General features: G+C 53.4%; 1 protein-coding gene across 4 annotated transcripts; it reads right to left on the reverse strand.

The window, feature by feature from the left end:
- Window positions 1-290: 290 nt before the first annotated feature.
- Window positions 291-3,178, reverse strand: LOC123052539 (uncharacterized). 4 transcript variants are annotated; one of them, XM_044475757.1, is made up of 2 exons: window positions 2,905-3,178; window positions 291-1,122 (listed from the first exon to the last, which is right to left on the reverse strand). In XM_044475757.1, the coding sequence occupies exon 2, from the start codon at window positions 1,117-1,119 to the stop codon at window positions 640-642; it is 480 nt and encodes a 159-aa protein (XP_044331692.1). In that variant the 5' UTR covers window positions 1,120-1,122; window positions 2,905-3,178; the 3' UTR covers window positions 291-639. The 4 variants fall into 4 exon arrangements, with proteins under 4 accessions (XP_044331692.1, XP_044331695.1, XP_044331694.1 ...); XM_044475760.1 differs by having other exon boundaries at window positions 291-1,139; window positions 2,909-3,163; XM_044475759.1 differs by having other exon boundaries at window positions 291-1,139; window positions 2,905-3,163.
- Window positions 3,179-10,652: the final 7,474 nt, after the last annotated feature.

The raw sequence follows: 10,652 nt of genomic DNA on the forward strand, positions 1-10,652 counted from the left end.
CTTTTTCGTGTGCACAAACTTTAAGTGGTTTTTTAAGACTATTTAATATTTTTAAAATTTTAATTGGATTGTAATAAAAGATTATTTTGAACATGTTGTTATGTTTGATTTAAACTATTTTTGTTATGCTTGATTTTATTGTACTTGGCCTTCGACGGACGAGATAGGGCAGAAGATGCGGCCACGCGTTCGACGCCCCGCCGGCACAAACACAAACCCAGACACGGTCCCATTGCCACTGTCAAACGGACGAAATCCAAACAAAACGGGCGGCCTTTTGAGATGGTGCGTTGAAGTTGGCCTAAGAGCATCAACTCAATTCAAGAGTATGAATCTTATCTGCTACTCCAGAAGGCGAGGTTTTCCGAGAACTACATTATATCATCCATTGACAATTTGACATCTAGCTTCTGATGGGAAATGCTTTTCATAGACTACCTTTCCACGCATCATCACATGAGCAGGAAAGCTGACCTAAACCGGATCGCGGCACACAGGAATGCAGTCAGGTGGATGGAATGATTGTCTCACCAAAGATGGCATCGTACTGCCCTCCAAAGGCTTGCACAAAGAAACCCAAGATGCCTTCCAGGAAAGGGCAGCAGCAGCAGCTTTGATTTCAGTCATCTTCCGTTAGGGCTAGGCAAAGGTCTCCGACAGCTTGGAGAAACCCAGCTTCCTGAGGCGGCTGCTCATCGGATTACCGCACCTGACATCCACCACCTCGACGCCATGCACATTTCCTTTCTTCTTGGCCTTCTCGAAGTTGGGGCTCCTGTCAACCAGCGCGCCATCCGAGTGCAGCATTGGGGAGCTCGACTTGTTCCGCTGAGAGCTCCTCCTCGTCTTGCAGGCTTCTTCAGCGCTCACACGGTCAGCTCTGCCATTGCTGCTGCTGGAGACACTGGACGAGCTCTTCCTTGGGATGATCTTCCGGGGGCTAGCGCCGCAGGGCACCGAAACCGGACTGCTTTGGCGTCTCAGGCGCGGGGTGGCAGCTCCTTGCGGCGCGACTTTGATGGCCTCCAGTTCTCTCGTCATGAGCGAGCCGATGGTGCCGGTTGTGCCCACCTTGATAGCGCCCCCCTCACCGTTGACAAGCTCGGCGGCGCACGGCATGATCTGTTTATGAGAAGAGACTGGTAACTTGTTAGGTTTTGTCACAAATGAGGAAGGTGGTGAAGCAAGATTTATTGACAAGAGAGGAGACAGGGGCAAAGGTGAAAAACCAGGGAGAAAGTTGCATGACAACTAGGATGAAAATCATGGTGTTTCCTCCATGCAAGATAAGAGGTGTATAATAGCAGACACTTGCCTCCATGATTGTCACTTGAGAAAACATGGAGAATGATAGGGCTGTCATGATTATACCACTAGCGGAGTAACATGCATGGCATGGCATGGCAGTCAACCCCTTTCTGTTCCGAGATGAGGACTAGTGGTATCCACACAACAAATCGGCCTAGTTTGTTTTCCCAATTCAATTCATTCTCCTAATGCAAGAGTTACGACAAATTTAACCGAGTCATTGCAGAAATGACACCTTTGTTCCGATAGAATCTGATGGGCAGTCACATCATGTACCAATACGATTTTCGCAATAAAAACACTGTAGATATGCTTAAGAACGACACCACTTTCCCCAGAAAAACTGATATACTTTTTGTTCACAACGTTGAGTTGAATTACTTGATGCGACCGAGCACCGACAGTCTGAAACTAGTAGTAGGAGTATAATACAGTACATTCCACTAGTACCAGAAGGAGGAAGCAAATGGACAGCCAACCTGTTGCTACAACCAATGCAGTGTTGACAAACAATTACAAAGATTAAAAAAAATCTCAGCGTGCTTTCAAAAGTTTTGTTCATGTTATCTAAGCCTCTGATTGAGGGCCTTTTCAGGACAATTTGACCAGCATCTGAGGTGTAAAGATGCACTAGACACACAAACATTTTTATCCCCTTTTCTCAAATGCTTTCTGCTCCTTCTTTTCTGCCTTAATTTCCTCGGTGCATCTACTGATGCCTACCTTTAGACCATACTGTATATCATGTAGGCCTACTTCTCAGACAAAAACGTTTTAGCTTACAAAAAACTACTCCCTCTGTCCTAAAATATAAGGACGTTTTTGACACTACACGTTCTTATGTTATGGGACGGAGGGAGTAATAAGTAGGCCACATTGGTATGTTATCCCCTTTCAGAGAAGTAGCACTACTACTAATAAGTATAATGATTTTTGGCACCAACAGCAGCAACAAGAAACAAATGGCATCAAGCATCACTTGATGGGATGCCAACTGGGTCAAAGCAAAGAACCTACTACTTCCTTCCTCCTGCCGCATTCTTTTTCTGCATATCTATTCTTGGATACCTTGGGCTACTGGTCTAGTGATTGATTAATAATCTAATGCGGCGCCAAATCATGTGGCAGCGCCGGCCAAACTCATTAATCTAAGGAACACTGAAACGGACGAACACAGGAACTGGAACAGAAGATTTCGTTGAGAAGAAGCACCGGACGAGCGGCTCTGGTCAAGAGCTCTCCATAACACAATCTTGCTAGTTAAGGAGAAAATGAAGATATAATGGACTAGTCTACACACAAGTGACAATTTGGGAGAAGAAAAAACATTTGGAACCACAGACAATTAGCAATCGGGGACAGATTCGAGAGAAATGGCACCAAGCCAGACCATTGCATTCCTCCTTCTGCCTTTTCTCCAAACCATCGCAGGAAGAAATGGCGAGAGGGGAAATAGCAGGGGCATGGGCCTCTGGATTGGATCCCCAAAGGAGCTCCCACCAACAATTTCGCGTAAAATCTTTCTTTCATCCCCCAGAGCACAGCCGTTGGAGATACCACAGAAAGCAACGAGATAAAAGGGATGCTGCGGCGTACCTACCAGCCTGCTGAATCTTGAAGCGCTTCAAGATCTTTGCGCACCAGGAGGGGTGTGGGATAGAAGGGAGAAGGGAGGAGGAGAAGGGGGGCAGCTTCTGGCCAGAATTGAATTGAAGAACACAAGGGAAGGGTGAGGACTGAGGAGAGGAGGTATCGACAATGGGGTCACACCAAACGCCCTGTGTGTTTTGAAGACCGCAACCTATATTATAATTACGTTGCCCCCATTTATTGCCCGCCTCGTTCTTCTTCCCTCTCCTCTCTTCTCTGTCATTTTGTCATGTGCGCCAGGACAATGCTTGTCTTTTCTAGGGCAGCTTATCGGCGAAAGATGAGTGGTGTGTGGTCAGGGGTTAGAGCATCTGCCGTCGTTCGGTCCCCGGCGTCGAAAAAGAGCGGTCTCGGGACGAACCGGCGCTAGTTTGGCCTTTGGGAGCGACCATCCTAGTCGTCGGCCCACAGGTCGTCCCGGGCTCGGCGATTTTCCGTACAAAATGTATGCAAACTCGGCGATTTTTACACAAACTCGGGAAAACTTCATTGAAATTTGTAAAAAAACACGAACACATGCAAACTACGCCTAAACTACATCAAACTACGCCTAGCCCCACCGCTGTCCCCGTCGCCGTCGTCTACATACCGAGAAGCCTGTAGAAGCGGGTGTAGTCGCCGCCGTCGCCATCATCGTCGTCGTCATCGTCGCGCGGCTGCCTTGGGCCGGCACCATCCCTGCTGCAGCCCTGGCCCGGGTCGCCGAGGCGCGGTGGCGTGCTGGACGGCCCGGCCTCGTCCTCCTCGTCACTGTCGAGGACGATGACGCCGCCCTCCTCGCGACCGCGGCGCCTGGCCTTGAGCTCCGCGTACGCCCGGTGCTGCCGACACACCTGCTCCTGGACGTAGTCCTCCTTCGCCCACTTGAGGGCGGACTCGTCGTCGGGGGCTGCCATCTCGACGTGCTCCGGCTTCACCAGGAGCAGCCCCGGCTTCAGCCGGACCAGGCGGAGAGAGCGCCTTCCTGCAGCCGGAGCAGGCGGGGAGGGCCGGGCACCCTCGTTGATGACGAGGGCGCCACTGTGGGTGTGGCGCCCGAGCGGCGTCTCCTCCGGCTTGGGTTTGACGGGGCGGAGCGCGGCGGGCGAGCCGGAGCCCGACGACGAGGACGATCCCGGCTCCATCCGCCGCGGCGTCCAGGAGCTGCCACGGCGGCGAGAAAACGGCCGCGGCGGGTACCCGAGGCGCGGCACGTTGCCGCACTCGATGTGGTCGAGGACGGCCTCGAGGGTGCGGCCTGGGACGCCCCACCACTCGCGCCGCCCGTCGACGTTGAGGCGGTCCCGCGGGATGACGTCGTTGGTGGAGGCGATCTGCTCCTCGCGGCGGCGCTGGAAGTACATGGTCCAGAGGGTGTGGCTGTCGGCGGCGTAGCGCGGCTCGTTCCGCTGCTCCTCCGTCAGGGACGAGCGGATGCGGGCGATCTCGGCCCGCCGCGCCGCCCCTTCGGGCACCGGTGGCACCGGGACGCCGCCGGCGCTCAGCCTCCACGTCCCCGGCACCCGCATGTCCAGGGGCGCCGGGTACTCCGCCTCGTACAGCAGCCGCGCCTCCGCCTCTTGAAGGTGGCGGCGGCCGAAGCCGTTCGCCGCCGCGCCGTCGCCTGGGTACCTCTCGGCCATCTTTCTCGTCGGCGGGAAGGGGGGAGAGAGCTGCTTTCTACGACGGGGAGGACGGAAATAAAAGCTGCGGCGTCCACCGGTGGGGAGGTCGCCCTTTTATAGCCGTGGCTGGGCGGTGACGGGCGACGCGTGGCTGGACGCGCGTCGCGGCGCATTCACTGCGCCACCCGTGAGGCATCAATGAAGGCTGACCGGCGCAGCAGCGCGGCAGCCTTCGCATTGGTTCCCGCGGGAACCGAAGTGATGAGGGTGACAAAGCGGCGTGTCGCTGACTCGGCGGGCCCATCCGCTTTCGCGCCAAAACGCCTCGCCCCGGCGCCCCCGGGTGCCCCCCAGTGCACCGGGTTCGGCTTGGGTCCGCCGGCGCCAGTTTCGGCCCAAACCGGCGAAAGCGGGCTCCTGGGGCGCGACTGGGCCGATTTTTGGGCGCCAGTGCGGCAAAAACGCCTGAGGAGGGCCAGTTGGGGGCGCGGCTGGAGTTGCTCTTAGCCAACTCTAGCGCACGACCCCATAAAGTCCGGCTCCGTTCGTTGGAGACAAAACGAACAAACCCACGGCCCAGCGCGCGACCGCTTGAACCCATCTTGTCTGTTTTATGTCTCATCCGACTCATTTTGAGCGCAAACATGCGCCCTGTTTGGGTCCAGGCGGACAGCGAGCGGACGCGCCTCTCGTCCGCATGGTGCCGCGTGGCAGGCGGCCACCTACCTCCCACCGCCCAAATTAACTGCGCACGCGTGGTCGGCCCCACCCGTCATCCGCCCAGGCGAGCGGTCGCCGTCCTTCTTAAATGGGAAGGCGTGGACCAGTCACAGTTCACGCTCCCACTGCAGTCCTGCTGCCTCATCAAAACCCAACCGCAAACCCTACTTCTCCCCTCCCCTTCCTCGAGCTCGCCGGCCGGCGGCAGCCATGGTGTGGTGGAGCACCGGCCGCAAGGGGGCGCACGACCACGAGGCTGGTTCGTCCTCCAGCCGCCGCGCGCGCCGCCAGATCTGAGCCCGCACCACCCCCACGGATGGCCCCCGCGCCGCCCGCATTCGCCATCGCCCCTCAGGCCACCGGTGAGCATGACCGCACTACATCCACGCGGATGTTTGCCGGCGTTATTGGGAGACTAGGACGCTCCCCTGGAGCGACGTCCACCTGCTCAATAACTGGCAGCTGTCCACAGATCGGGTGCCGATCCCGCCGGTCCCGATGAGCGGCCGTGCCCGCCATGAGGAGATAAAACGCCGCCGCGGCCTCCTACCTGACGACCTGTACTACGACCCCAGGTATGCTGCCGACTCCGCTCTATGGGACACCTGATTTCGGGACGAGCACGACACCAGGCGCGCGTCTTACTTTGCTGGTAGCTCATCGGGGCCGTGGCGGCCACGTACAGAGCGCCGAGCGTGTGCTCCGAGCCCTCCCCAGGTGCGCGGGCGTACGCGGGTGCGCGGCATCACGCCGACACCGTCGCCTTCACCCTCTCCGTCGCCACCACCACCCCTTGCATGACAGAGGAGGAGGAGGCCCGGCTCATTCAACGTGTCATGAAAGACTCCATGAACACGCATGATGAGCGCCAATGGGAGGGCCTAGACACCATGTTGGCCCTCTCTGCAGCCGGCAACGTGGCCGTACCAGAGATGGAGATGATGAACGTAAAGGAGGAGGTCAAGGAGGAGGTGTTGGAGGAGCTGCCCCGTCGCCACGTTCCACCCGCATCTGGTGGGCCAGCGGTGGAGTGGTCGTGCACGGCCACAGACATGGCTGATGCCGTGGGGGCCGTGAACTGGTGCCCCACGCCGCCGTGGTCACCAGAGCGCGAGACGTCGCCACGGGGGGAGCTGGTGCAGGCGCCTCCCACCTTCCAGGGACCATCGTCCCACCTCTGGACGCCGCCGCCCTATATCGACCTCACTGGCGACGAGGACGACAACGACGGCGCGTGAGACAGCGACGGGCACGGCGGCAACGCGCGGATGGCGCTTTTCTTTTGTTTTAGTTTATGTTAATTATTTTTATGGTGTAAGCACTATGGAATGCGGGCATCGATGGGCCGTGAAGACTGTTTAATTATGTTTTAATCATTATGTTTGTGTTTATTTGATTTTTTGGGCATTTCTTTGAATTTTGTGATTTTTTTTATCTTGTCCACCCCAGACATGATATGGGGTGCGGCTACGCGTTGGGCGCACCGACACGGCAACGGCCCGATCCGGACATGGGCGACCTCATTACCGCCCCAAAATGACGAAAGCAGGGTAAAACGGACGTCCATTTGAGGTCGTGCGCTAGAGTTGGCCTTATTTGCATGTTGCGTATTTTTGAAAATTTCTAATCGAAACTGCTGTACACACGATTTGTTGATGCACGATTTGTGCACATCATGATTGGAAGCCACGCAGATTAGAAAAAGAAGAAATCTAATGGTCTAGATGACTTGTCGTTTGTGAATCGTGCATGAATCTGTCGTCCGTAAAACACCGCTCTTTCTAATTGAGAACTCCTCGGTGAAAACGTTATTTGTTGAAAAGGGTACAAGCGCAATTTACGTGCTCTTAGAGCAATATACAACACCAAACGAATGGGGTGCCATCGGGTCTAGATGCGCTCGTCATGCGCCCAACGCGCAGACACATCTGGTCCGGCCGCCTGAATAATTTTACAAATGCATTTTTGTCCATCACGGTCGTAGTTCAAGCCAACGGGCATAGTTCATGCCGCCAACAAAGCCAGCGGCCGGCAAACATATGCCAACCTACAGAATGGTCAACCCTCAAGTTTTCACGCCGGCAACAAAGGCAATGGCCAACACACTAGCCAGCCTTCAAAATGAACAAATTTTCTCGCTGGCAATAAAGTCACCGGCATGCACACTTGTCAACCTTCAAAAAGAACAGCCATAGTCCACGGCCGAGGCCTCCCTAGTTCAGGATGTCTTGGTCGAACATCTCCTTTTGCCGGTTCGCTGACCAAATTCTTCTCTTCGGGGACGTGTTGGTCAAGTTCACGCTCATGATTGCTAGCACCGCCTCTTTTGCTTTGGTGTCGGCATTGGTGGCCTCGATCGCGAGCTTCCTCCTCTTGGCGGCCTCCTCCATGTCAAGCTTCTTCATTTGGAGCTCCAACTTTATCTTCATTTCCTTCGCGCTTCCTCTCCCCCCTCACTTCCTTTTGAGTCGTCCTGCCGTGCAAAGTTTCTTGCAAGGCAATAGATGTCGCATCACGCTTCTCGTCAAGCAACGAGTTGGTCTTGCCCTCGGCCTCTTGAGCACGTCTCCATTCCCAGCCACGGTCGCCGGCCCTTCTTTCTTCTTTAGAGTGGCATATTGATCTTTGAACTTGTGACAATCTTTGATGAGCGACCAACAATGGGTGAGAGTGAATGGCTTGTTCTTATGCCAGGCCTTGAAGGCTTCCAAATATTGGAATGCCTACACAATCAAAGAGATGGCCACAGATGTAATAGCGAAGGACACAAGATGCAACAAACATGAACATGGCTAGCAACGAAATAGAAGAGGTCATACCAAGTCACCCACGCCTAGGCCACTCACAGGACGGGCTTCGACGCTCTCAAGCGCAGCGCAATACTTGTTGCATTCTTGTTGAACGAACCCTCATCTCTTTTGGATTGATTTGATGCCATGGTTGCTTGCAAACTTGCAGGGCGCAAACTTCCTCCGTTCATGAAAGGTTGTATGAAATCTCATCCAAAAGACGGATCCCTTTTGTTTCACCGGTCTTGAGATCTTGGCCTATCTCCATCCAACTCTCGCAAATCAAAGTGTCCACTTCTTTGTTGTATGATCCTGTGTGAATGCTTTGCTTCCTCCTTTGTGCCTCGGCTCTTTGGGTGAGATCATCGATAAACAATGGCTCACTCCCCAACAACACAGTCGTTCGAGATATCACACAATATCGGTATTTTACCGGATTCCATACATAAATCGTATTCCCTTTTTATTTCAGACCTCTTTCCCCCATCTCACCTTAACCATCTTCCTGAGAAAAGTAGACAGTAAAAGTCAAAATAGAAGCAACGAGATAAGAGGATGTTGCGGCATACCTACCAGCCTTCTGAATCTTGAAGCGCTTGAAGATCTTTGTGCACCAGACGGAGTGTGGGATAGAAGAAGTGAGGAGGAGAAGGGGGCAGCTTCTGGCCAGAACTGAATTGAAGAACGCAAGGGAAGGGTGAGGTAAGGAGAGGAGAGGAGATATCGATAATGGGGTCACACCAAATGCCCTATGTGTTTTGAAGACCGCAACCTATATTATTATTACCTCACCCCCATTTATTGCCTGCCTAGTTCTTCCTTCTCCTCTCCTCTCCTCTCCTCTCTGTCATTTTGTTATGCACATGTGTATATTTTTTTCTCAAATACGCACGAGTATGCGTATCATTCATTAAATAAGAAAAGGAAAGACTCCCCAAATCCATGGTTACAACATTATTTACATGTCGGAATTATCCGACACCATGTAATGAGTCATAAACGAACTACGCCTCGTTGTCCCACATGCCATCCTCCACCTCAAAACCTTTGATATTGCCTTTGATTAGACCCGCACTCTGCGTGCATGTACATGCTTGTCTTGTCGACTTATCGACCAAAGATGAGCGGTGTGTGCTCACGGTTTTATTTGCATGTTTCACATTCTTGGAAATTTCTACTTTATCTGTTTCTAAATATAAGTCAAAAAGATTTCAATAGAGACTACATACAAAGCAAAATAAGTGAATCTACACTTTAAAATATGTCTATATACATCCGTATGTAGTCCGTATTGAAATCTCTAAAAAAATATTTAGAAATGACAGGATTAATCGAGAACTCCTCAGTGAAGACGTTATTTGTTGAAAAGGGTACATGCACAATTTACGTGCTCTCTAACAACATCTGCAGCCGGCCGTCCCCAACACCCACCCTGGCGGACGGCCCGGTCACTGGCCGATAAAAAAATCGACCCAGACGGATCCCTCATACCGGCATCCCTCATATTTAGCCCAAATCTAGGGCGGATATGGGGTGGCCCGGGCGCGTCCGCTGATGGTGTCCTGGACTAGGGGTGCCAACCTACGTGACCCACACACAGTCCATGGGCCGAGTTTACGGCCCGCCGATCTCCACAAGGAAGGACTCCAGAAGCAATGAATCCTGGCGTGATCAAGACGGACACCGCCGAAGACTTGGCGTATACTTCAAGGAGAACTCTAAACTGTCGGCTGGTTATTCCTAGTTGTAACCGACCATATGTAACCCTAGATACCACCAGTGCCTATATAAGCTAAGGGGTTTCGTCCGCCATGTCGAAAGGCCCACGCTGGGCCAACCCAACCCCATATTTTTTACCATCCGCTCCCCGAGTGAAACCCTAGCCACTTAACTCCGTTTCGCTCCCAAGCTCTTTTCTGGCGATCTCCAGCCTTCTTCGGCATGGCGGGCTGTGGATACGACTCCAACCACTCCCGATCCGTCGATTCGAGTGTCGTCCCATGCAGGGAGTAGGAGGCTATCACCCTCCGTTGCTCCCGGTAGGAGTGCGCCCGACCCAGCTCGGATTTGATCCGGTGGGAATCCATTGTGTCGGCGCAACTAGTGCTCGGATCCGCCGAGGCTAGAAGCTCAAGGTCCGCCAATTGCCCCTTCTTCGGTCCATAGGAGTATGAGGGTTACAGGGACCGGTGTGCCTGCCAAAACAAGCAGAGGAGGTGGGAGCGTGAGGCCCACCTTGCTGTCGATGTGGCTGAGGTGGAGGTGCTGCCATGGAAGAGGAAGCATTTCACGACAAAGACGCTAAGGGTGCCGGTAAGGGCAAGCGTGGATGATCTTTGTCCATAGCATAGTATGTATGTAGAACCTGCCAAATTTTGGTAGTCCGGTAACATGTATTGATGTAGTAGTTGGACGTCCGGCTGTATCGGAAGTTTATGATGCATGTGTAGTTTGCTAATTGAGGTACCCGAATGTAGGAACGAAAATTTAAGGTGTGACCGGCCATTGTCCGCATATGCGCACGGTCGTGTCGTTTATGTATGAGGGGTCGATTTAGCTGTATGTGCTAGTCACTTAAATC

Source organism: Triticum aestivum, chromosome 2D (assembly GCF_018294505.1).
Source record: "Triticum aestivum cultivar Chinese Spring chromosome 2D, IWGSC CS RefSeq v2.1, whole genome shotgun sequence".
In the NCBI taxonomy this organism is placed as follows: domain Eukaryota; kingdom Viridiplantae; phylum Streptophyta; class Magnoliopsida; order Poales; family Poaceae; genus Triticum; species Triticum aestivum.